This window comes from Chinchilla lanigera, unplaced genomic scaffold (assembly GCF_000276665.1).
Source record: "Chinchilla lanigera isolate Chin_1 unplaced genomic scaffold, ChiLan1.0 scaffold00211, whole genome shotgun sequence".
Taxonomy (NCBI): domain Eukaryota; kingdom Metazoa; phylum Chordata; class Mammalia; order Rodentia; family Chinchillidae; genus Chinchilla; species Chinchilla lanigera.
In genome coordinates this window covers 83,839-109,728 of record NW_004955612.1, presented here as the reverse complement: position 1 = coordinate 109,728, position 25,890 = coordinate 83,839, and the positions used below count along the sequence as shown (strand labels likewise).

The 25,890-nt window shown below is 45.8% G+C and overlaps 2 protein-coding genes across 6 annotated transcripts in view; one reads left to right on the top strand and one right to left on the bottom strand.

Moving 5' to 3' along the window:
- The first annotated feature begins 49 nt into the window (after positions 1–49).
- On the top strand, positions 50–10,622 carry LOC102022872 (chromosome unknown open reading frame, human C14orf1). Of its 2 annotated transcripts, none has more exons than XM_005414962.2 (5): positions 50–138; positions 3,110–3,272; positions 7,002–7,092; positions 9,658–9,776; positions 9,888–10,622. In XM_005414962.2, the coding sequence occupies exons 2-5, from the start codon at positions 3,140–3,142 to the stop codon at positions 9,965–9,967; spliced, it is 423 nt and encodes a 140-aa protein (XP_005415019.1). In that variant the 5' UTR covers positions 50–138; positions 3,110–3,139; the 3' UTR covers positions 9,968–10,622. The 2 variants fall into 2 exon arrangements, with proteins under 2 accessions (XP_005415019.1, XP_005415018.1); XM_005414961.2 differs by lacking the exon at positions 50–138 and adding an exon at positions 204–436.
- Positions 10,623–10,716: 94 nt separating this feature from the next.
- Flvcr2 (feline leukemia virus subgroup C cellular receptor family, member 2) overlaps positions 10,717–25,890 on the bottom strand; it is a 52,290-nt gene continuing 37,116 nt past the window's right edge. For 2 of the 4 annotated variants that reach the window (XM_013510129.1, XM_013510128.1), the window contains 7 exons: positions 25,525–25,592; positions 23,922–24,025; positions 20,676–20,786; positions 19,486–19,591; positions 19,236–19,347; positions 18,640–18,695; positions 13,569–15,183 (listed from right to left, as the gene is read on the bottom strand). In XM_013510129.1, the coding sequence (XP_013365583.1) occupies positions 15,115–15,183; positions 18,640–18,695; positions 19,236–19,347; positions 19,486–19,591; positions 20,676–20,786; positions 23,922–24,025; positions 25,525–25,592 (626 nt within the window). In that variant the 3' untranslated portion in view covers positions 13,569–15,114. Of the gene's footprint in view, positions 12,195–13,568; positions 15,184–18,639; positions 18,696–19,235; positions 19,348–19,485; positions 19,592–20,675; positions 20,787–23,921; positions 24,026–25,524; positions 25,593–25,890 lie in introns of those variants that run through there. The other 2 variants (XM_005414964.2, XM_005414963.2) reach the window with 2 other exon arrangements.

Below are 25,890 nucleotides of genomic sequence, written 5' to 3'. Positions count from 1 at the left end.
GCGCACACCACCCGACACCGACCACATTGGGCTGCCGGCGCGGACGGATGTCGTCATCGCGACGCGGGCACAAAGCCCTGCCCAAGGCAGAAAGGAATCTTGGCTTCTTTTATTCGGTTTTTTCTCCGCCCCTAAAAGGTTGACTCCAAACTCAGAGTTCCGCTACGCTCAACGGGAGGGTGTAGTGCGTGGGCGGCGTACCGGGGAGAAGGTTTAGGCAGCGGCAACCGCTGATTGGCAGCAAAGGGGTTCACTCCCCATCTCCTGCTCGATCAAAACCGGCACAGCCAATCAGAAAGAGGGCTACCTGGGACGACCCAATCCTGCAGCGGGGCTGAGGGCGGGGCGGAGACAAATGGCTCAGGTGGACCCGGGCTGGAGCTGGCTTGGGGGAGCTTGTTTGCTGCTGCTGTGGTCCTGGGGGTCGGATTGACAGGTAGGATTTGGAGAAAGGTGTAGGTGTCTGTGTCCTACCTGACTGAGAGGATATGGAGAATCTGGAAAGATGGGGGTTATCTGGGGGCCCACCTTTTAGGGAAGAAGAGTTCGAAAGGCCAGGACAAGAGGGAGCTACGGTAGGAAGATGGAGAGGACTTAGTAAACTCGGGGAAGGAAAGAATGGATGAACGCATGAGCAGACACTGTGAGCCTGGCACTGTGCAAGAGGCCTTCACTTTTTCTCATGTGATTCCTATGATCTTCAGGGAGTTATGTGTACCCCCATTTTGCAAATTAGGCTGCAAAAGATAAATTACTTGCCCAGGGTCACATAGCTATAGAACAGTAGAGCCAGGGTAATGGGATTGAGGAACTGGCGGAAGCAGTTTTGAAAGGCTCAGGGATTTGTAAGTTCTGCTGGAGAGTGGGCTGGTGGGTGCGTGGGGCGTCCATGCAGCTTTTCTAACCTAAGAGGAGACCTGACTCTCCTACTGGCATAAAAAAGAAAGATGGGTCATGGCCCATGCAGTGACTGCGATGTCTAATGGACCCCTATTCTCTCTTGGCGGCAGCGGAGGCCACCCTTCTGATCCATGCTTACCTGAGAGATTCATCAGTTCACCCTGTCTTCTCTAGAGCTTTTTTTTTCTGTTGGGTTTTGATGCTTCAAGCTGTCTTGGGCCATTGCTGACTGTAATACCTACCTATCTCAGCTGGGTGGTGTGGGACCATATTGAAACTTCTATTGCTAGAGTGGCAAAGGAGGCCCTATAGTTCATCATCATTTTGGGCCCAAGAAGTTAATCTGACAACAGAGAATACACCGTGGGCCTGACAGTAGTGGTGGTGATGGGAGAAACTTGTTCTTTTATTAGATTCTTTAAATAGGATTCATTTAAATCAAACTGATTGAAATCTTACTCAGCAAGGGTTAATCTAAACTTTTAAAACAACTAACCTAATTGTATTTTTCATACAATTTGAAGATAGAGTGATAATGATATGCTTGTCTTCCTCAAAAATAGGAACTTCATCAGAACATTCTAAATGAGGTAGTATTGCAATATAGAGTTCTACAGACTATGGTTCTGTCTTAACTCTGTCATATATTAGCTGAATGACCTCAAGCTAATCACAGCCTGTCTGACCAACTCTCTCTAATAAAATAAATACTAATATTATCTGCCTACCTTGTAAGGGTTAACTGAGATAGTAGTATGTCAGGTGCTTGGCATAGTGGCAGTGGAAGTGCGCAATAACTAATATTTATTGTTATTTTCTTGGTGTTCCAACCCATACCAAAACTGTTGCTTTCTCCATATAATCTTACTATTTCTAAGGTCACAGCAGCTTATTTATTTTAAACTTTTAGATTGTTCCAGTTTATGAAGCATGATGTATCTGAAGAACAGAGAGAACCTAAAGATATAAGTGGTGCAGCACATCATAGGTTTTAAAAATATATAAAGTTTCTGTAGCATTAAAAGAATCTGTCATCAATAAACAGGCAGTATCTGTGAGTAGGTTTATAGTCATTTTTGAAGCTGGGTGTGGTGGCATCCACCTGTAGTCCCAGCACTCTGGGAGGCTGAGGCAGAAAGATTACAAACTCAAGACCAGTGTGGACAACTCAGTGAAACTTCGTCTTCCAAAAAAAAAAAAAAAAAAAAAAAAAAAAAAAAGCCACTGGAAGATGTTTCTCAGGGTGAAGGCCCTGGGTTTGATCCTTCGTACTACTCTGGATAGAAACAGAAAGGGAGGGGAGGAAGGGAGACAGGAAGGAAGGAAGGAAGGAAGGAAAGGAGGGAGGGAGGGAGGGAAGGAGGAAAGAAGGAAGGAAGGAAGGGAGGGAGGGAAGGAAGGAAGGGAAGGGAGAAAGGGAGGGAGGGAAGGAAGGAAGGGAAAGGAGGGAGGGAGGAAGGGAAGGAAAGGTGGACTTCTTTCAGTCACTTGCTAAAAGGCAAAGATACTAGAGTACTGATTCCACCCAAGAGAAAACAGTTCTCATTTAGGCTAATACTATATTTGGAGGAATTACTTGGACAAAGAAAAGTATTGTGCCACGTACTACTTCTCTTGCCACATTATATGTAAGTATTATGCCACATACTACTTCTGTTCATTCACCACTATTAGTATCATAAACTATTGAGACCAATTTCCATAAATCTTACACAGAATTCCATTCTACTGCTTGATAGTAATATTTGTACACCTCCTTTACTTCTGTTCCCTTCTCTCCATTTCTTCCCCACTAGATTTGTTATTTCCACCCTTTGTATCATTTAGCCCTTGTCACTGTGAATGGAAGGTCACCATACTTTGGTTTAGAGTAAATATTCCCAGGCAGAAAGCTAGCCCTGTAAAGCAAGAGAGGTGTGTTAAGCTAGGTTATTTGGGAACCTAAGATAGGAGAACTGCAAATTTGAGGAGATCTGGGCATGTTAGCAAAATCCTGTCTCAAAAAAAAAAAAAAAAAAAATTAGTGTGTCAAGAAAACCGGGGTTAGATGGGCCTAAAGGACTTGGAGAGCAATTCATAAAATTATTATCCAATTAAGCTTAGTAAAGCCTTCATAAGTGGGTCATAGGTTGACCACAGGCTAGTGACAGAGCTTCTGGTTAAAGGGTACTGTTTGCATTGTTACATGTTCTCTGCCTTTGTTTTCAAGGCAAACGCCCTCTCAGACGTCGGGATCATCATGAGCCGTTTCCTGAATGTGTTACGAAGCTGGCTGGTCATGGTATCCATCATAGCCATGGGGAACACGCTCCAGAGCTTCCGAGACCACTCCTTTCTCTATGAAAAGCTCTACACTGGCAAACCCAACCTTGGTAAGAAACCAAAGAACTGCATCCTATTTAGGAGTGGCCTCGCTGTGGTTCCCAAACCAGAACCACCCAGAAAACTTAAAAACAAACAAAGGACAAGGTACAAGCTACCCTTTTCCCTCTCTGAATCTAATTATTGAGCCTAGGAGGGGCCAGAAATCTAGTTTTTAAAACCTCCAGGTGATTCCGAGGTTGTCTGATCTAGCCTCTGATAGCTACAGGGGTAACAGGCTTTGTGGAGAACTTTACCCTTTTATCCCAAGTTTTTCTGGATAGCTGTTGATTCATTTCACTGCCTGGACAGTTAGTGTGTACAAAAGGTGATTTAAGGGAAGGGAGCCCTCATTCGGTGACTCTGGGGTACTTGACTAGAAAAGGCCATAAAGAAGCTTTTAATAGTATCTCTGAGCCCTCTCTAGAAATCAGGTTGTGGCACACATGGTTTATGTCCATGCTACAGATGGACAGTTACTAATTTCAGTCTTCCCGAGCCATGATGGAGTCCCTGAGCAAATACCCTAAGTCTCTCCAAGTTGGTCTCTCAGAGTGAACCCTCTGAATGCTCGCAGCGGCCTTTCCTGCGTTCCCGACCTCTCTGCTGGATGTGTTTAACTGCAGCATGCACTTCATCATGTTATTTTGGGGGATGCTCTGAGCTTCGGCGCTATTTCATAGTGGCTGATAGTTCTCTGTCACATTTATAGCTAACCCAAATTCAGAATCTGACCTAGCTTACTTTTTCTGCAACATCTGGGTATAAAATGAAATTAAGTAGGCTGAGGCTTATTTTTTTATTTTAAAGAGAAAAACACTAACAGAACAATAACAATGAACAAAAACAACAAAAACAATACATGATCTCAAAACAAAATGATAGAAATTAACAGTGGTTGCTACACTACATACTATTATCTTCAACAAAGTTGCTTAGTCCACCAGATGTAAGAATGCAAGATTGATCAAACAATCAAAGACAGTAACAAGTAATAAAAAAACAAACAAACCAGGGGCTGGGGATTTAGCTCAGCAGCACAGCGCCTGCTTGGCAAGCACAAGGTCATGAGTTCAATTCTTGGTACCAGAAAAAAAAAAACAACAAAAACCACTGGAAGTGATGCAGAGCTTCACTATACAAGATGGTAGGAGTTCAACAATGGTTCTTATACTGCATATTGTTGTCTTCAGATCAGTTATTCTGATTACCAGATACCAGCATGCAAAATTTGTCAAGAAAATAAAAAAATTTTAAGCATTAGCTGTTCCTTTCAATAAACCACAGACATCAGCAATATACCTATCTTAGCTATACTTGTATATGCATATAAATTTTTTTTCATTTTAAAGACAAAAGAAAATATAACAAAATAACAAAAATACAAAATAACAAAAATAAATACAAAAATACAAAATAATAATAAAATAATAAATAATAAAAATATTATCAAATATTTATTAAATAAATATTAAATAAATTATTAAATATTATTAAATATTAAATAAATAATAAAAAATAATAAAAATAAATATAAAAATAACAAAAAGACAAAAAAGGCAAAATAACAAAAATAAATACATAAACAAAACAGCATAAAAAAACAATAAACATGATACAGAATTCAAAACAAGGTGATAGGAAATTAACAATTGTTATATTACATAATGTTATCTTCAAAGTGGTTGCTCAGATAATGAGATATAGGCGTGTAAGATTGATCAAACAATTACACATTAACTGTTCCTTTCAATAATCCAATAGAGATTAGTAGTACAATTATCTTAGTTATCTTGTATATATGTATATACATATTTTTTCTCTTTCTTCTTTCTTTTTCCTCTCTACTCCTTCATCCCAGTGGCTCCTTCCTATCTGAGTGGTTTCTTTCCCTTTCACAATATGTATTGTACCCTTCAGATTTTATTTACTCTTTCAGGTTCTTATAGAAGGGAGGCAATGCAATCTTTACACATGTGAGTCTGATTTATTTCACTTATGAGTATGGTCTCTAGTTGCATCCATTACCTATAAAAGCCTTGAGTTTATCTTTCTTTTTATTTTTATTGTATAAAAATACCACATCTTTTTTATCCATTCCTCAGTGGATGGGTATTTGGGCTGCTTCCACGATTTAGCTATTACAAATTGCACTGCTATAAACATGGGTGCGCATATATCACTGTGGTATGATGTTTGTAGTTCTTCTGGAAAATACCCAGGATGGGAATAGCTGGGTTGAATGGGACCTCTAGTCCTAGTTTACTGAGGAATCCCCAGACTGATCTTCACAGTGGTTGCACCACTCTACACTTGCACCAGTAGTGGAGAAGGGTTCTTTTTTCACCACAGCTGGCTGAGGCTTATTTTGAACATAGTTCAGCTATGACCGGAATAAAGAACCTGGCAAAGTGAGTAGGAAGAGTCTTTTTTTTCTTTTTTCTTTTTTTTTTTTTAACCCTCAAGCACTGCCCTCAGATGGTCCTAGGACCTTGTATGTGTACACAGGATTTTAAAAATTATCTGATCTAGCCCTTTGATTTTAAAATTCAGACCAAGAGCTGGGTTTGGTGGCACAAGCCTCTAATCCTAGCACTTGAGAGGCTGAGGCAGGAGGATTGCCATAAATACAGCCTGGGCTATAAAGTGAGTTCAAGGCCTGCCTGCACTACAAGAGAGACCTTGTCCCCAAAAACAAAAACAACAACAAAAAAATTAAGACGTGCTATGTACATGTACCAACTGTGCATCAGGAATACAATCAGTATGCACTGCAAAGATGTACCAATAAAAAAAAATTGAGATAGAGAAACCTAGAGGCCCTGGGACTTGCTGTAAGGCTTTTCATAAAAAGAACTATCCAATTGGTTTTAGAGAATGTAGACCTCTAGGGATAATATAGATATTTGGTTGGCATCTGGAATTTTTTTTTCTGACTACCATCTAAAAGTTTTCATTGTTGTGAATTTGGTAGAGCAATCTGGTTTTCCAAAAGCTGGAATATTCTTAAAGCCCAGGTAAATATTAAGAGATCTTTCAGTTGTTGGTCTTGTCCCTTGAGAATCGTGTTGTTCAACAATGGATAAGGCAGCAGAGGAAGTATCACTGCTTTCACTGTTTTGGCATTTCCGAGCCACTGGCTGCCTTAGGTCAGTGGCTACACATTTAAATCACCCAGCAGAGAGTTTCTAGAAAATATTTATGCTGGGGCCTCCTCCAGAGAGCATAGTGCATTTGGGCGAACACCCAGGCCTTAGTAACTTTATAAAACTCTCTTAGCTGATTGTAGTAAGTGTTCAGGGTCAAGCACCACTGTTATGGTGGAATATGGCACATACTTTTGGGACAGGATGTTTAATAGCATTGTCAGAGTGATGCCACCAAGAACAGAGTTTCCTCAGAGAACCTCAAAGGAATAGTACTTTGCCGCACTGCCATGTGCGCAGAGCGTGTCCTGATCACACTGCCTGCATTTCCAGGAACAGGCAGGGTAAGCTGCTTCCAGGAGTTATTTGCCTGAGTGTGTGCTCTGTTGGGTTTCAAACTGTAGACATCTGAAGAGGATCTGCGTAGTTCTCATTCTAGAATTTCCTTCCACTCCTCCTTGTCCCCAGGGCCTCCGTTTTGCCCAGCCACAGGGAGGTCAGGCTCAGCTACTTCCTGTGAATCACTGTGAAATAGGAGTGGGGAGGAGCTCCAGCCCTCCCCTTCTCAATACTCTTGCTTTTTCTGCTACACAGTGAATGGCCTCCAAGCCCGGACCTTTGGGATCTGGACCTTGCTCTCATCAGTGATTCGCTGCCTCTGTGCCATTGACATCCACAACAAGACGTATGTAAGGGAAGGAAGAGCTTTAGCATCCTTTTGTGGGAAGTGGGTGCTAGGCAAACCCCATCACCCCTATTGATGGGACCTGAGAATCATTTTACTCCATTAACCTAAAATGTGGATAATAAAAGACGAATAGACTCCATTCCTCCCAAGCCTAAAAAACGTAATAGACATAACAAGTCTTTCAAATCTGAAATTTCTTTGGAACTCACGTAGCAAACTGCAGTAGTCTGAATCATGCCCCTCACCTTCTTTTCTAGAGTATGCCTTTCAGTCAGGTATGGTGGTGCACACCTATAATCCCAGCACTAGGAAGGACCAAGAGTCCAAGGGGAAGGGAAAAAAGAAAAGAATCAGTCTTTCCTCTACAAAAGTAGTAGAGTGGTATGTTCTTTTTTAGTTCAGTTTTTTGTATTTTATTTTGTGGTGCTGCAGACTGAACCTGGGGCCTTGCTCATGGCAGGCAAACACTGTACCACTGAACTACATCCCAGCCCTGGTACGCTCTTTTTAGAATGACTGCCCATGCATATGTTTCTCACATTTGTCCTTAGAAGCAGGCATGAACACAAGTCAAACCCATGAGAAAAGAGGACCCCACGAGTAAGCTGATGTCTGCTTAGGCAGAGTCAGTAAGTGGGGCGGGGAAGGTAACCTGTGTGCTGCCTCTCTGGGGACTAATTCAGCTTGGAACGATTGCAGGCAGTGGTAGCCTCCTGTCTAAATAATGCCATATCTAGTTCTGGCCACTGGAGGGCGCGAAGCTTTCTTCCTAGCAATCATCATCACAAACCAGAGATTGTTCAGTCTACAGGGTAAGACTCAAAATGCCAACCTCACACTGAAAGAGTTTTGTCTTATTCAAGCTCTTAGCAGCTGGGGGAAAGAGGAGACAGTAATAACTCATGGAACCCCTCTAATCGTGTCACGAGCTTTCGCCTCCATGACCTTGATTAAACCTCCTCCTAACAGCCCTACGAGGTAGTGATTTTCATTCCTGAGTTTGTAGATCTAAATCTCAGAGACCCAATTAATTTAAACCGAAGAAGACTGACTCAAGTGGGATTTGAAGCAAGGCTATTAGTCCTCTAATCACTCCAACTTTATTTTTAAATTTTTTTTTACTTGAAACTGTGGTTTACTTGCCCTAGATTGACACATATTTTTGGAAGCCATGTGGTTTAGTGGAAATATCCTGGGCCAAGAATGAAAACAAGAACATGAATTTTGGTCTGTTTTGTTGGTAACTAGCTTCATAGCAACAAGTTCATTACTTACTTTCTCCTCATGTTGGACTGCTCATCTATAAAATGATAAAGATGGCTGTTCTGTCTCAGGATGACTAAGAGGGAGGACTGAATAATTAGTTCAAAGATCTTCACCATGGTGAAGAATTGCTAATGGGCATAAGGACTGCATCTTCATTTTGCTGTGCTTTGCAGTAAGCAGAGGTGATTCACACTTAACCTTACCTCCCTTACCTGTTCACTTTTCCCTTCACCCAGTACGGGCAGCTGACTTGCAGTTTCCAGCCCTTCTAGTGTAGGACTTTGATCTAGGCACTTCTAGTGTGTACTCTGATCTTATTCCCTCCCTAACTTGAAAAGCAAAAGCAACACACATGCACCCTTGTTTACTAAATGTATAAAAACTTGCATCAGAATAGTAAAACCATTTACTTCTGGGGAGGCAGGATGGAAGAGATCAAGACAGGATAATGATACAGAGGATGCTTTAACTGTTATCTGTAAACTTTATCACTGTGTATTTCAGGCTGCCCTTGAACTCACTGTGTGGCCCAGGCTGGCCTCAAACCCATGGCAATACCCCTGCCTCAGCCTCCTGCTTATAGGAATGTACAGCCACACCTGACATACTTTATTTCTTTGTAATATTTTACTTAAAAGTGTCCGAACAAAAATGACCAAGTGTTAAGATTTGATGGAGCTGGATACTGACTGCATCGGGATCATTATAATATTGTATCAATTTTTATGTTTGAAGTGTTCTCTAAATTTTTTAATTTCATAGTTTAGAAAAATGTTGTCACAGGCAGTGCATGGTGGTGCACACCTGTAATCCCAGCATGCAGGAGGCTGAAGCAGGAGGATCTCTTAGTTCAAGGCCAGCCTGGGTTATATATACTCTTGACTCAAAATAAGAAAGAAATGTTATCAGCAACCCAAGTGATAGCGTGCGGACAGACACCAATTTGCAGAAGTCCACCAGCTACATGAGTAGCATATGTAAGAGTGACTGACCCTGAATTGTGCACACTGCCTAGGATTGCCACAATGCAGACTCTGCATGGCTCTTGTGGGGTTCTCCACCCCACTAAGACTCAGAGCCCACTCTGGGTATCTGGACCATTCTCTCAGATCAGCCTCCAAAACCTTTAGTTTTGCCCTAGGTGACAGCAAAGTGATATGATCAAATAGCCAGGTGCTTTCCTGAACAAGTGTGCTTTCTTGTAAGCCACAGTCATCACTCCTGTGCCTCAGGTCTGACTCTGCCAGTCCGTACTGAAGGAGCAGTAACTAGTTCCTGTCTCTGCTGCCCGCTTAGGCTCTATCACATCACGCTGTGGACCTTCTTCCTCGCCCTGGGTCACTTCCTGTCTGAGTTGCTGGTGTTCGGAACTGCAGCTCCCACAATCGGTGTCCTGGCGCCCCTGATGGTAGCAAGTAAGCACCCCACCACCCCAAACCTGCTGCGGCCGGCTCAGCACTGGGGCTGTCCAGGAATTCCAAGAGGCTGAGTTCATGTGCATCACTCCTCTTTTCTGTGTGTTTAAGGTTTCTCAATCCTGGGCATGCTGGTCGGGCTCCGGTACCTGGAAGCAGAGCCAGTGTCCAGGCAGAAGAAGAGGAACTGAGGCCGGCACTACCACCTCCAGGACGCTGTCATCTTCCGCCTCAGCTGTCTTCTTCCTTCATCCTCTCTTCTCTTTAATTTCTTCTCTTTTGGCTCCATCCTCAGCCCTTTTACCACTTTTATCCTCTACATTTTTCTGGTTTTGTTTTCCTTTAAAAAATTTTTAAGATGTGTCCTGCACACAGAAAAGCACATCACATGTCTGGGTAATTTAAAGATAATTTTAAAGTGGATACTGTCCTTAACACCATCGAAGTCCAGAAATCGCCATACCTCGGAAGCCCACCGAGTCCTTTCCCCACCTGTGACCACCCTGCTCCCCGGGCTCCCTTTTCCAGAAGCCTTCTGCTTGTTTGCCTTTTATTTCCATTCCTTGATTTGATTCGTGTGCTGGGAACATGAAACTATGAAACTCAGAGCTGCTGCCCGCCCTGAGCGGCTGTGATCAAGGGCTGCTTCTTGACATCGTCCACACACACTGGGCTCCTTTCTGCTGCTAGACCCAAGACTTGGAACTGTGCTGGGGACAGGCAGTGCTTCCAAAGAGGGCTCCTGTCTTACCCACAGGCAGGGAAGGGTTGGAAGCGTCTGGGCTCTTTTTAGACCTTCTGGTCAGCTGTATTTGTGTAATAAATTTTGTAATTAGAAGAACAAAACAAAAGCCTCTGCTGTGCTCACTCCTTGTGCTTTGACGTCCTCTAAGGCAAGAGCAGCCTGGCGCTGCCTGAGCCTATGGTGAGAGGGCCACCGCTTTCTGTCTGTCAGATCTACCACTTGAGGACAGCTTGAGTCAGGTAAGCCCAGCTGACTCCACACCATCTGTTCCTTATTGTCACTTACTTTCATTCTGTCCCTCTCTCTCCCCTACTCCCCCCATACTGGGCATCCAGTCAGGGTTTTTGTACTGAGCTACATCCCTAGCTTGTGCTCTTTCTCTGTCTCTATCTATCTAGAGACAAGGTCTAAGTTGCTAAATTGCCCAGGTTGGGCTCATACCTGCAGTCCTCCTGCATCAGCCTCCCAGAGCGCTGAAATTACAGGAACGTGCCACCTCGCTGAGTTTCTTACATTCTTAAAGTCAAATCTTCCTCTTCTTTCCCATCCCATCAAGGTTCTAAGTTCACAACTCAACATCAGGACCCTTTCTTACTTTCTACCTAAGGAAATGGATTCTTGAGGATACAGCATTGGAGAAGCTCTGGAGAGCTCTGGAGTCAATGTCTTGACATGTGAAGTAGGCACCAAGGGCCGAGGGAGCAGCAACTGGCAGGCAAAGTCCTGCTCAATAGAAGAATCCTACAGAACTGGCATAGAAAGAACAGCTGCATGATGGTGGAAAGGAGCCAACTAGACCCCAAGGGTGATGCCCTGGAGCAGGCAGCTTCCTTCCACACCTGAAAGGCTCTTCCAGCCGCTGCCCCCCCCCGCACATGCCGCATGTACTGGAAAGGCCACTTGCCGTTTCAACAAGTGTTTATTATTTGTCTGTGCCAGACAGACACTTGGGAAAGAGAAGGAGAGGCAAACCCCGTTCCCGAGGGGCTTACACTGTAGTCAAGGCAGCAGAATCCACAAGTGAGCCATAGAAGAACTTGCAACAGTGGGAAGAATCCTACAGAAGACAAGGTGTTTGAACAAGAGGACGGAGGTAGAGGACATGGAGGAATCAGAAACCACTTCCCAAGGTGGTGGGATTTTAGGTGAGACTCAAGCTCTGGAGTCGACGTCTTGAGACATGAAGTACGCATTGAAGGCCGAGGGAGCAGCAACTGGCAGGCAGAGTCCTGCTCAAAGAGTGAGCTCAGTGCAGCTAGAGGGAGAGGAAGTGAAGGAAGCAGAGGCTGCAAGGGTATGAAGGTCAGCAACACTGATACTTAAATACAGTGGGAGTTTGTCAGCCCTCCCCCACCGCCCCAGCAGCACTAGAGATTGAACCCAGAGTCTTGAACATTGTAGGCAAGCATTCTATCACTGAACTGCATCCCCAGTCCTTCCAGCAGCTCCTCAGGTGAAAGGAACAAAATCTACCTTACCCAGTAAAGAACACACGGCTGACATAGCCAAGGAGTTACGAGGATCACAGTGTGCAGGAATGGTTTGATTTGGACTCCAGCTGTGGTTTTCTGTGATTCAGCTTTGTCCGACTGGGTTGGCTTCCTCCTCGGCTCCTTTATGGTGCCAGAACAGGGTGCAGTGATTCCAGACTGCAAACCCCTATGGTAATATGTCTAGAAAAAGAGCTTTGTGGTAAGAACTATCTTTTCTTTACCACTATTAAAAGGAGGCAGTAAGAGAAGCAGTGATACAGAGAATATATTTGAGTGCAGATCCACCTGGAAGCTACTAAGAAAAGAGCCAACGTATAAATTGTAGCTCCTCTAAGCATGGACCTAAAGAGATGGTGCAAGCAGAGTGTTTCGCCTTAACAGCCCAGGCTTGAGTTTGGGTCACCCCCACCCTGGTGATTTAAAGTAGAATAGGGATGGGGAAAACAATTAAAATGTGTTATTAGCTGCACACTTGTAACCCCAGCATTCAAGAGGCTGAGGCAAGAGGATCACCATAAGTTTGAGGTCACTGTAGGCTACATAGTAAGCTCAAGACCAGCCTGAACTGCATAGTGAGACCCTGTCTCAGAAAAACCAAAAAAGAAAAAAGATATGTACACATACCAACTCGCCATGGTGAGTGTAATCTATATATTGCAAGCATACCTGAAGTAGGACTTTAAATACATGAAGTAGGATCATACTGTAGTTACTGCTGGTTATTGCAACTAAGAATTGCTGGTAAATATAGTGCTAGAACATCACAGGCATAGTGCAAGTCTAGGGAAGAAATATATAGGAAACATCTAAGCAGCCTATCCGAGTCCCAGAGGTAAGGTGAGCGCCATCAGGGCAGGAGGAGCGGCAATAAGTAGGACAGTTCAGAAGGAAATCCGGGAAAGTAGAACTGCAGATGCTGAGGCCAAGCTGTGGACTCTGGCCAGAGCAACCTGATGCGTGGCTGAGATCACAGAACAAACACTTGGGCCACCCTTCGAGGCAGAGCCAGAAGCAACAGTGGGCTGTCTCATCGGCAGTCACATTCCCATCTGTACACACTGGGGGGGGAGGCCAGGGTCACTTGTTGGCCACTGAGTTGTGGTATCTCACCTAAGCAGGCCGAAACCTTTCCATCTTTATTTTTTATTACCGCTTTTGAGACAGGGACTTGCTATGCTTATCAGATTGGCTTCAAACTCAACAGTCCTCCTGCCTTGGCCTCCCCATAGCTGGAACTACAAGTATGTACCACCACACCCAGTCTTTAAAAAAAAAACCCAGTCATGGGCTGGGGATATAGCTCAGCAGCACAACACCTGCCTGGCAAGCAAGTTTGATTCCCAGTACCAAAAAAGAAAAAAGAAAAACCAGTCATGTCTGCAGAGGACATAGATCCTCTTGTGCAAGTCTGCAGCTGCTGCTCTGCTGGCCCAGAGGAGGCCAATCCCCTGCCCCCATCCTTCCCCACACACCTCAGACACAGCCCTCAGAAATACATGAGAAGCTCATGGGACTGTCAGCAGCTGCTGCCACCCCACCAAAAGACCATGCAGACCACTTTGCGAACCCTTTATTGCCTCAAAAAATGGTATCACAAACAGAAAATGCAACTTGTGTTTTGAAAATAAAGCTGGGGATTCAGTAAATGTGCTGTTAATACATTCTGAGGGGCTGAAGAATAAACACCTGTCACCTGTCAAAAAGTAAGGCACATCTCCCTTCTCCCCCAACGCTCCCATCACCATAAAAGCAGACTTCTTTTATTACATACACAGCATCCCTTCCCTTGCTTGGCTCTGTACACAGACACACACATCTGGCCCCTTCAGGGCCAATAGCAGCACCCAGCCAGCCCAGGCTGCTCTGATATGCTGACGCCAAGACTGTGGCCAAAGCCAGACGGCATGGTGGTTCATGCCACAGGTGCTCAACACATAGGAGAAATTACTAAACACTTTTTGTTTCAGGAGACACTACTGAAGCCTATGCATACAGCCAGGCAGTAGGCTAGACAGGCAGGGAGATCAGCTTGAATTGGTTAAAGGCGATCCCTTTAAATGTAGAATATCTGATGGAGACTTTGCTAGTAGGAGGGAGGGGGAGGGGTGGGTGTGCAAATGCTGTCCCCACCAGAGGCAGGACATGTTCCATCAATCAGATGCAATGCCCATTTCATGAAGCACCTTTCCGGATACCCGTGTCCTCTCATCTGTCAGAAGCAGCCTTGGACTTGTCAGAGCAGAATGGAGATTTCACTTTCAGTGACATTTACAGTGAGGTTGGCTGTGATTGCTCCGTTGGGATAAAACACACACTTAGGTGATGGCAATGTCCCAGTGCAGTGTCCAGATGAAGGCATACGGAGTGGCCAAGGACACCCTGAAGTACCTGGACAGGAACTTCTTTTGTAGGAAAAGTACCTTTCCATCCCAGCTCAAGGTAGTTAACCTTCCCAAATCAGTTCCCTCGTCATGGCCACAACAAAATATTGGTGTGAACAAATTATTAATGTTTGGTCTGATCAGCTCACAGGAGAATTTAGAGAAAGATCACATTAGACAGATCCCAGCTTGGGCGAAGGGTCCTAGTGGAGTTACCCTGTGAGGCTGTTCTGATGGATGTTACTGAACAGTCCCTCTGATGACTCAGGAACAACCCTCAGGCTGAGCAGCTTGCTTCTCCTTAGAAAGAACTGGGCTTCTGGTGAGGCTCTTAAGACACTAGAAAAAGTTCATATTCTGAATAAACTTTCTCCCTGTGGTAATTTTGCAAGCATTCTCTGTGAGGGTGAAGGAGATAATGGAAGGCAAGGGGCCAAGCCTGGACGACTTGAGGACCATCCACCAGCCCTTCCCCACACCGCCACCCATGAGCTCCTCAAAGGTGGAGGGGACGGAAATCCAGTCTGCGTTTGATGAAAAGTGCCAACCAAGCTCTGCAGGGTTTCCCAGAGGCATAGGCACCAACATGCAAGCCACAAATATTTCAGCTGATGCCCTCAAAAAGCTCCAACAAAGACCTGTGCGCTGGCAGTGAGAGCTGAGCTGAGTGAAGAGGTGGGGTGTTCGTGTTTCTTGGGTCACTCTCACCTGTCCCTCTGTCAGAGACGAACCTCCGATATCACGGTGGGTGCCTTGCTAGTGTTGCTGTCTTCCTCCTCTTGGACTTTCTGGAAGGCAAAGCAGGCAGGCAGTTCCGTGGCTAGAAGGCACAGGACTCTGCCCCAGCTGGACCATCTGCCTGGCCCTGACTCCAATCAGCAGGCCTGAGATGGGCCATTCTGTATCCATATGCACAAGAGCAAACAAAGCCAACCAGACAGCAGCTCCCAGCCCCTGCCTAAGTGCACTCCCCGAGCACTGCTCCCCACCAGCACCACTCAAAGGAAAAAAAGCCAGTTTCCTATTGCACCACAACAGCTACAAAACATGCCCCTCAAAAGATGTCATCCCAAGCTCAATTGTTTGGAAGCAGAAAAAAAGCCCACTTTCCCTCCCCATTTTGAGGGCCAAGAAGTCACCTTCATGTATGACCAACCAGCTATTTTGTTTTGTTTTGTTTTGTTTTGTTTTGTTTTGTTTTGTTTTTGAGACAAGGTCTCACTATGTAGTCTAGACTGGCCTTGAACTCACTATGTAGCACAGGCTTGCCTCAAACTTGCAGCAATCCTCCTGCCTCAGCCTCCTGAGTGCTGGGATTACAGGCATGTGCCACCACACCTGGCTGTACCACCATGCCTGGCTACAAAAAGAATTTTTAAAGGCAGCATGCATAACTGCATATATAAACTTAATGCTGCATATTCATACTTTATGCAGAGGAACAAAGACTTCCACTTAGTTTGGCCTTGGCTTCCTCAGGGAGGGACGGCATAGGATTCTTCTACAAGGAAGAGGCCTCCAGGCCACACTTGTCAGGTGTGTTTGGAATCAGACATGGCCTAGAAATTATACTGTGGGGTCCTTAGCACATACTGCCAACTTGGGTGTTTGCCTGCTGTTTTAAGAAGTATTTTACTTCTTCTCTTTAGCAAGGGTCTTCTAATTAGCAAGGAGGCCTTGGGCATAGCCCCAGCTCTGCCCAAGCACCACTTCAGGCCAGAGGAACATGTGCAGGGCCAGGCTAGAGGCCAGCCAACAAATGATGCTTTATTCCCCGGCAGGTCTCATGGCCAGGCTATGGCAAGGGCAACAGCTGCAGGAATCTAACCTTCTCCTTTTCAGGCTTGCTAACCTTTGCACTACAGTCAGCCTCAGCCAGAAGGAACCCTCATTCAGGCAACTGACAGGTAAGTGACTCAGCCTCTCCCCAAGCACACACACTCGTGCATGCCCCCCCAAATCCATTGGCTTGAGATAGGTTAGTCGGATGAAAGCACAGCTACTTTCTATGCTGGAAGAAAAATGAAAATTCAAACTATGATTTTCATAGTCAAGTTCAGTCGTGACTCCTGCCCCAGTTCTGTCTCTTTTTAACCAAACTACATCTCCCTGATGTGCAGGAAGACAGGTCTGGCTAGATCTGCTGCATGCCCTGACTTCACCTGGCTCTGACAGTGCATTTGTCTGCAGGTCTCCGAGTTACACTGACCACCATGGGTGTAGAATGACAGGGCTCCAGAAGAAGGATGCTCTGTGACAGCTGTGGCTTCCCTGGTGGCAGCCCCAGTGCAACTCTGCTTTTCTAATAATACTAAGTAGCGTCAGATGCTGTGAGGTCCGGACATGCACAGTGGATTAGCCAGGGACACAACACAGGTAAGGGAGCTCTACTACTACAACTTTAGTGCTACTTCTAATATCCCGTAGTCAAGGAGACTGAGCCAGCAACTCCAACCAATTTTGATTAGCAAACCTGGATCACGTGCACGAGGATCTGGCTGCAACAATAGTGAAATACTGGAACTGAAATGCTATACAGATGAAGAGAGATATAGATATAGATATCTGTGGAAAATGAGAGAGAGGGAAAGAGATGAGGTTGAGAGTGTGATTGTGTGGAAAGTTCATCAAGCTACATTAAGCAAATATACAGAGTAGAAAACAAAACATACATAAGCATACCCATAGATTACAGCATGGGAAAATAGACTAAGATGCTCCTATGGTATCTCTGGGAGGCAGAATTATAGGTGACTTCTATTTTTTCTTGTTTGCCTATATCTACCATTGTAAACACAGATTATAAAGAAAACTTGGCAAAATCTCATGTCACTTGGCATGGTACATCACAAGCTAAATTGGAAACTTCTCATCTTCCAATGTGTCAGTAACAACAACTGGCAAAAAATTTTAATGTTCAGACAAGAAAACTGTTAAATAAACCATGGCTTATCCACATAATGGAATACTATACAGTCATTAAAATTATATTGCAGAAGTTTAATAGCCTGATAATGCTTGTAGTGAGTTTAAAAAGGTAAATAGATTATATTTTTGCTTTAAAAAATATATATGAATATGTGGATACAGATATGCATAAATTAATATAAAAATAACATCTCTAGATGATGGAAATTGTAGGGTGATTTATTTATTTTTTTGTCTTTTTGAGACAAGTTCTCGCTATACAATTCAGGCTGGCCTGGAGCTCACTTTGTAGCCCAGACTGGTCTCAAACTCACAACAATCCTCCTGCTTCAGCCTCCTGAGTGCTGAGATTACAGGTATGTGCCACCATGCCTGGCCCTTGTAAGGTGATTTTTTAAATTTTGTGTTTACTGTGTTTTTTTTTTTTTTAAATTTTCCTACAAAGAATATATACTGTTTTATAATAAGTTTGTTAGTTTTATGTTTTAGTAAAATATCCTACTTTTACTCCTCCTCAGAGCTGCAATTCTTTTTACCCTTGCTCAGCTATGACTCCCCTCCCCTCCCCCTTACCCCTCTCCCTCTCCCTCTCCCTACGCCCTCCCCCACTCTTCTGCTGGAGATCAAACCTAAGGCCTCACACAAACTAGGCAAGGGCTCTACCACTGAACTACACCCTAGCTCTTGCTCAGAACTGAGCCTTAACATTTTGGTTTAAGTAGTTCCCAGCTGATTAGAGCAGATGGGAAACATTTTTCAGTTTGAGATCATATTCCTGATACTCTCCTCTCCATTTGGCATCACTGTCTACTTCCTGACTTGTCCTTTTAGAGTCCTACTGGCAACATGTTGGCTCCATCCCCATGACCCTATGTAAGGGCTGTCACATGCCAAGAGACCCACAGCCTCAGGGCCACCATCGCCATGACAGTGTGGTCAAGCTAGACTCCCACCTTTCCTTTCCTCTCTAGTCACTAACCCCAGGTGGACCAACAGTGCAGCCAGGCACTCAGGACTTGGCTCAGCATCCAAGGGTGCCATTCAGCAGACTGAGACAACAGGATGTGCTCCAGGGGCAGGGAAGCCAGGAGGAGGGAAGGAAGTGGAGAAAAGCCCAGAAAAGAGTAACAGAAAATCAGTGCTGAACATCCATCGAGGAAATCTTGAGGCTGCCATGATTATGAGAGGAGAGCTGGACTCACGGCCACCACAAAACTAGTCCCTGTGTGGACGCCCCTTGGCTGTGCCTATGTTGTCACCTGCTCATTACAAGCCCAGGGCCTAGATCCTGTTCCCACCAAGCTCTGTATACTCACTATCTCGGGGATTTCTTTGTTCGCCTTTTGCCTCCGGAGATCTGCCTTAATGAAAGCTGAAATTGAAAAAGAAGAGTGACAAAGACAGTCATCAAGGAGATCCAATAGTTAAGTTTACTCTTTAGAGGGAATCCTTGTTTTCCTAAAGGTCACAGACATCCCAAACCTACTGCAGGTATTCCAGGAAGTTGGTGCCATGCAACTTGGTAAAAGCCCAGGGATCACTGCTGTCCCTGCAAGGCACAATCCAATAATGACACTCTGAGGTCACTTACATTTGCCAGATTTTTTATGTACATTGGTCTAAGCCTCAGGAGCAATCCTTATTTTACAGGGTAGGAAACTAAGGCCCCCACAGGTTGGCCCACTTGCCCAAAGTGAAGAGCCAGGGAAGCCAGTGTCAGAATGGATCCAAATGTGGGTCTTCTGACTCCAAAGCCCAGCTTCATTCAACTAAAACATGTTACTGCCCCCCAAACATATTTCCTAGCAAGTCCCCTTGCATGTGTGCTCCCCCAAGACACTGGGGTCCACCTTGCCAACCGCCTTGCCCATGAGCAGCCTCAGCCTCATCTGGCCCTCAGGCCCCAACTCACCAGTGAGGGCCAGCCCAAGGGTGAGGAACACACACAGGAAGATGTTCCCGGGCCTAGTTCCGTAGTTGTCAATAATCTGTCCCTGGGAGATGGTGAAGATGATTCCAAACACCTGGAAAAGCATAGGGAAGATTGGAAAGAAGGGCCCAGCCAGCTGGACCCCAGGTACAACCATGCAGCAACAATGCAATACCAGCCTCCACTGCTGTCCCAAGCGAGGCAGGGAACAAAGAGATAACAGAAGCTCTACCTGTGCAGACACGTTGAGGAGGCCAGACGACATGCCCTCTGATTCTGGGTATGTGAGCTCCACGGCGAACTCAAACCCCAGTGGGAGATAGCCAGTCATAAAGAAACTGAAGTCCAGATCAGAGAAACAATGTGATGTTGAACTTCCAGGGCAGGGATGGGGAACCCACCTCCCTTAAGATTCCCTCTCCTGTGTTTCCTTTCCCATCAAGACATCTTGGACAATCTGTCCATTCCCCTAGGCCTTGAACAATCTGCCCATCCTCCCAGTGGCCATTTCAAGGAAAGGGATATCCCTGCAGACCAGGACGAAGCTCATGTGCAGGCCTTGTGCTCAGCGGGTCCCAGTGCTTCTCTCTCCAGCCTCAATGGCAGAGCAGCATTTACAGAGAGGCAAGGAAGCCTGGTGTGCTCCACATTCAGCTGAGAGACTGTGGCCTGGGAACATGGCCCTGGGTTGAGAGAAGTCCCCAGAGCTGAGGCAGCATCCGCAGGACTCTCTGGGACCTGAAAGGAGGAGCTCACAGTCCTCCTATTTTCCTCTACAGAGCAGCCCACTGAGGTTGAGCACCAAAGGCCTTGCTTCGTTGCCCTCTCACATTCACACTCACAGACATGCACACAGACACACTCACACCAAAGGAAAATAGCAGGGGGAGGGGAGCAAAGGCCTTGATGACAGGCGAGCTATTTCCTACATTTTCTCACACATCAGGCCTAGAAAATTCCTGTCCTGATTCCTTTCATTTGCTCCACACTTCTTATTGTTCTCATATCTGCTGTCTTGCTCAATCCTTCCAGGATGGAGGTTACTCATCTTCATTCACGGATGAAGAAACAGAGGACTGGGGCAGTTGAGTGACATGTCTGTGGTCTAGCTAAGACCTGAGCAATTTTTATTCCAAGCCCTGTGTATTTCTATGGCCCCATTTTGTTCCAGACAAAGCTAAAATGGACTCCAAGCATTTCCTAGCATCCCAGAGATCCTGAAGGGCAATTCATGCTTCACTCCATCCCAACAGGGCACAGCAGGCTGCCTGAAGTCTACAAGTGTTACCAAGACCCCCAGAGACCCTTTCCACATCTTCTGAAGTCAGTGAGAAGGCAGAAAAGGGGGTTCAGTGTTGTATCCTGGGATACTGGCAGTTCTGACAGTGTTTTCCAATTTAACAGGTTGGAGGTGACACTTACCCCAATGTGCCAGCGGTGACGAACACTACCCACAGATGTCCCAGGTTCAAAGTCAACGTGTAGATCACCATGCCCACCACAGTCATGACGTACACCACCAGGGTTGTCTCTCTGTAAGCAGAGGTACAAAAGTTGAGTCATATCCTTCTGACTTTAACAAGACTGATCCTTTATTCAGTTCCCAAGTATCTGGTGAGCCCTATTGTCTGGCAAGCTCCCTGTGATGTGCTAGGATATCGCTTTCATAGAGTTGTCTGTCTATGAGGGTGACAAACACTGAACCAATGATCACACAAATGGTTCCTTCCTTTTCAGAGGAAGTGCTCTTCCTCTAGAACCTTCTCCACAAGCTGCCCCTTAGCTTGGCACATCCTATTCGTGGGGAGCACGCACACAACCTTTCCTTCCCCTGTCTTCCACCAGGAAAAAAAAGCAAGGCAAACATCAGCCACGGTGAGATGACAGTAATGTTCAGCACCACCCCAGATGTCACTGATTCCTGCTTGTTAGCTTTGACCCGGGACCTCACGTTGGGTAATGCTGGGCGATGATCTGACTGTCAGACGCTCTCCGTCACCAGTAGTTCTTCCAGGTGCACTGCCTCCCCAGCACAGCTTTGCCTGTTGAATCAGAACTATTGTGCTGCAGACAGCAGAACTAAGAGAGGACATTCTCTGGCCTTAAACTCCCAAGTGCCAGACTCCAAAGCCAGAGAGAGACATCTCCGCCCACTCTCTGTTACCTTCCCCTTTTTCAGTTCCCCCAGAAGTACAGTCAGCAAGTCCTGAGTTCTGTCAGGCTCAGCTCTACTGTGCCCCTCCACACACTTCTCTCCCCATGGAGCCGAGGAAGGATGCTGCTGCAGCCCTGACCCCTGCAGGCAGAACTGCACTCGCCCCTCTGGCTGCCTCACTGCAGAGCATATCCTCCTGCCCTCCTGCCTTGAACATAAGGAAGCAGATGTGAAAGCTGAAAGCCTACACATGTCTCCCGAGGCCAGAAAAGGTGGGGGACCAGGAGCACACCACAGTATGTGTCCAGCTAACGTCTGATATATTTATGGGGTATCAAATTCTCTTAGACACTTTACACACATTTCTGATTTCAACTCAACCTTACCAAAACTCCTGCAAGAAATATGGGACCATTCCTAAGTTTCCCAATGAGAAAACTGAAGCCAACTAAGCTACTTGTCCAAAGTCCCTGGCTTAATAAATTCACAGGTGGGATTTGAACCCAGATCTGGGCTTGAAACTTCCATACTTTCTATTACTACATGTGGGAATAATGCTCTACTATGTGGTTGCATGTCTGGAAAAGATCAAGGCCAAAGTCTCTAGAGGGTGCCACTTCCCCCTAGTGCTTCAGAGCAGCTGCTGGAGTAGAAGAGCCTTCTCCTTCCTTACCATGGCCCTTCCCTCTATTCCTACACATCCCAAAAGAAGGAGCTTCAAGGACAGCAGCCTTCTTCAGTGATTCCACCAGCTCACCAGATACTAACACTTTTGGGTCATGTTTGTTTAATCATAGCTTCATTTTTTGGTGGGGAGTTTGAAGACAGGGTCTTGCTGTGTAGTTTGGGCTGTCCTTCAGCTCACTATGTAGCCCAGCCTGGCATTGAACTCATGAGGATCCCACTACCTCAGCCTCCTGATTCCTGTAATTACAGGTGTGCGCCACCACATCTGGCTCAAAAAGACTATTTCTAATTCTATCCTGAGATCATCAAACCACAGCACCCAATTTCCAGCCTTCACAGCAAAGAAGATGAATCTGGGAGCCCTTGCAAGAAGAGACTGGCATAGAGATAGATGGCAAGATCACAGACTGTCACAGCCCACTGAGAACTGTCCTCTCTGCCTGAACAGTTAATGGGGAAAGGTCTCACGAGGCCATTGGGTTTAGATATCAAGTGACACTGGGAGCCGGGGATGCCTGGTCCTAAAGTGCTGAGGAGGTGTCCTCCCCAGTCCTCTTGCTACATTTCCTGATTTGTCTGATTCATCTGGCTGTCCACACCCCAGCCCAGTGACATTCCAACCCCTCCCTTCTTTGCAGAGCAAGCCCTGGAAGAAAGACACTGCTGTTCCCTGCTGTGGGGGCGGCCAGTCCTCTCTGCTCTTGGTCTGGCTGAAGCAAGCAACTAATGGTTGGCAGAGACACGACAGTGGCCAAGCTCCACTAGTGGTAACTAAGAGCCCGTGGTAAGCCAGGCAGCCACATGTTCTAAGGGTGGCCTCAATTGGCCTTTGACTATAGCAGGCAGAATTGGGTCTGTATGGCAGAGAACAGGTCTGCCACTGTCTGTCACCTCCAGACACTGGGAACACTGGATGCCTTAAGGCAGCAGGGAATGCTGCCCCAGCCCAAAGTGGGACAAACTGGTGCCGCTGCTCCCCCAGCCACCACTCACCGAGTGTCCAGTGCATGGAGCGTATGGGAAAGTCACAGCAGGAACGGCAGAAAGGGCTGGGGGTGAGCTCAGTGGTAGACTGCTTGCCTAGCATGTGTGAGGCCCTAGGTTTGATCCCCACACCAGAAAACATCAAAAACAGGAAGGACAGGTCTGGGATCTTAATACACTGGGCATTTGTGTCCAAGGCATGTCACAATATTTAACCCACAAGGTATAAACAACTGCAGGATAACACTGTGAACTGTGCACTCAGTTAACCTCTCAGGGTCAGAAGCCCCAGGAACAGGGCAGTGGAATCCCCTCCTCATCACCATTCTTCATGAGTTCCACAAACTTTCCAACTGCTGAGGTTTTATGCTCTTTTTCTGTTTGGTTTTGTTTTGTTTTTTGAGACAGGGCCTCCTTATGGGCTTCAGGTTGGCCTTGAACTATGTAGCCCAGGCTGGCCTCGAACTCGCCTCAGCCTCCTGAGTGCTGGAGTTGCAGGCATGTGTCATCACACCCACTGGGAGTTTTTGGCTTTTTTTTTTTTTCCCACAATTTCCTTTTCTCTTTTGCCTGCCTCTTCCACAAGGCTACTTGGTGGGCAGGGATGGAGAAGAGCACTGCGCTGGCCTCTCCTCCCATCTCTAATCTTCCGAAGATCTTCCTAAGTGTAGTGTCCCTCACTTCGTAACTGCGGAAATTGCGGCTTGCAGAAGGTAAGTTGAGCTGCCTGCTTGGCTCCTCAGACCCCTTGCTGTCACAGCCCAGCCTGAGCTGCATTGCTATCAAATGAGTCATTTCAAAAGATGGGTCCCCAGTTCTGTCAGAGAGGAATGGTGACTTACTTGTAGGTTTTGGACTTATCCAGCCAGATGCCTGAGATCATGGCTCCAAACATTCCTGCAATGATGATAGTCAGGCCAATTCGTCCAGCATTCACTTCTTCCCCCTGGGGAAATCCCCAAATCACCAGGTGTCAGTACATGGCAGGAGACAATACAAAGTAACTATGGGATGAAAGGGCAAAGGGGAGTAACCCGGAGCCCAGCCTGGGAAGATGGCCAGAAGCAGACGGCCTTGGAGAAGACCCAAGGACAGCTGCTCTTCCCCAAGCATAACTCCTGTGTGTGTGTGTGTGTGTGTGTGTGTGTGTGTGTGTGTCTGTGTGTGTGTGTGTGTGTGTGTGACTCAGCGATGGGTGACATGATAAACCAAGTTCTGTTCTTAGAACCAATTTTCAGCAGATTTTTTTAAAAAAATAATTGAATCCTTATAGCAACCCTTTGAATGGAATTTATCATCATTTCCATTCACAGACTGGGGAATCAGAATCAAAATACTCCATTCTTAGATTTTTATTTTCCTTCAGTACTAGATTTCAAACTTTTTCTTTTCTTTTTTTTTTTTTAAGATGTTCTCACTAAGTTGCTAAATTACTCAGACAAGACTCACACTTGTGATCCTCCTTCCTCAGCCACCCAGAGTGCTAGGATTATAGACACCACACCCAGCTCATTTTTATATATTTATTTTAGCTAGCAATGCCAAAGGAAAAAGGAAAATAAAGCCATATACTTTTGAATGCTTACTATGAGCTGTCCACCATGCCTGAGATTTTTCCTACCTTCTGAGTTTCATAATTATCCACGTAAGGTTAGGAGTCAGTGGGCCCTGTTGTACAGTGAAGAAACTGAGGCACGGTGAGATTTACCTAGGAGTCCAAGGTCACAAAGTACACATTAAGGACGGAGCTGGGATGTGAACTCAGGCCAATTCCAAAGATAGAGCCCTTAGCCACAGTGGCCTCCTGCTCTGTGAGTATATGATTCTAGCTCTTTCAAAAGACTCCAGGACACTCAGCGTCCCTTTCCCAACCTCCAGCCCTCACTGGTTCTGCAGACATTTTAAAAATACTTTCAGTTGAACTGGGCGTGGTGATACATGCCTGTAATCCCAGCACTAGGGCGGCTGAGGCAGGAGGATGGAGCCAGTCTGGACTACATAGTGAAACCATGTCTCAAAAACAAAAAAAAATTGCTTTCAGTTGAGCAACTAGGAGTTCAAAATTAAATCTTGCCACATTTTACAAACTAAATATTGTGTGTGTATTTTTACCAATTGTGTTACCATGCATCATACTTTACATATCATATATAGTAAATATGATTGTAAATATGTGTACATATCCACAAATGATATTATTTATGAGAGGTAACTGTGCTTCTTCTGCAGAAAAGGGAGAGCTCCGCGATGCCAACTGCTTGTCACCGAGTCACACACCGCCACCTTTGGGTCCTCCAGAGGCAGGGTGAAAACCAGAGCACTCCCCTCCCAACCCTGGAAGCACGCCATGCACATGGGAATGGAGCACTATCCCGGCCCAGCCTTGGCAGAGACAGACTTGGAAACCCTGTTTCCAGGCTCGGCCTGCAGAGGGGACTCCCCTACCGGGTAGTGGAAGATCACCATGCGATTCAGCAGAGTGGACAGGGCATAAAAAGCGCCGGCATTCAGACCTGAATGAGGGAGGAAAAACACTGCATTAGAGTCCGCCTTCTCCTGTGGCAGAGGCCACCGCCCCTCCAGCTGTCAAGGAGATAAGAACCCCCAGCCCCATGTCCCCCAGGCGGTGTCCTCAGAGAAGAAAAGCTCAGGGAGCTGTGAGGACATACTGCAGTTCTTCTCAAAGAAGTACTTTATGCAACCCAAAGTGGCATGGGACCTTTTCTGAGCCCCACACCACTGCCTTCCAATCCCTTCAGCCCATGCTGGAGACTCAGGCTCTGCGCAGCACCACTCTCCACTCGGAGTTGC

What these genes read in the sequence shown, in the direction of transcription:
- LOC102022872 (XM_005414962.2), top strand. Translation starts at nt 3,140, where the DNA reads ATGAGCCGTTTCCTGAATGTGTTACGAAGCTGGCTGGTCATGGTATCC. An exon ending in ATTGACATCCACAACAAGAC is followed by an intron (nt 7,093 to 9,657) that starts GTATGTAAGGGA and finishes CTGCCCGCTTAG; the next exon opens with GCTCTATCACATCACGCTGT. An exon ending in GGCGCCCCTGATGGTAGCAA is followed by an intron (nt 9,777 to 9,887) that starts GTAAGCACCCCA and finishes TGTGTGTTTAAG; the next exon opens with GTTTCTCAATCCTGGGCATG.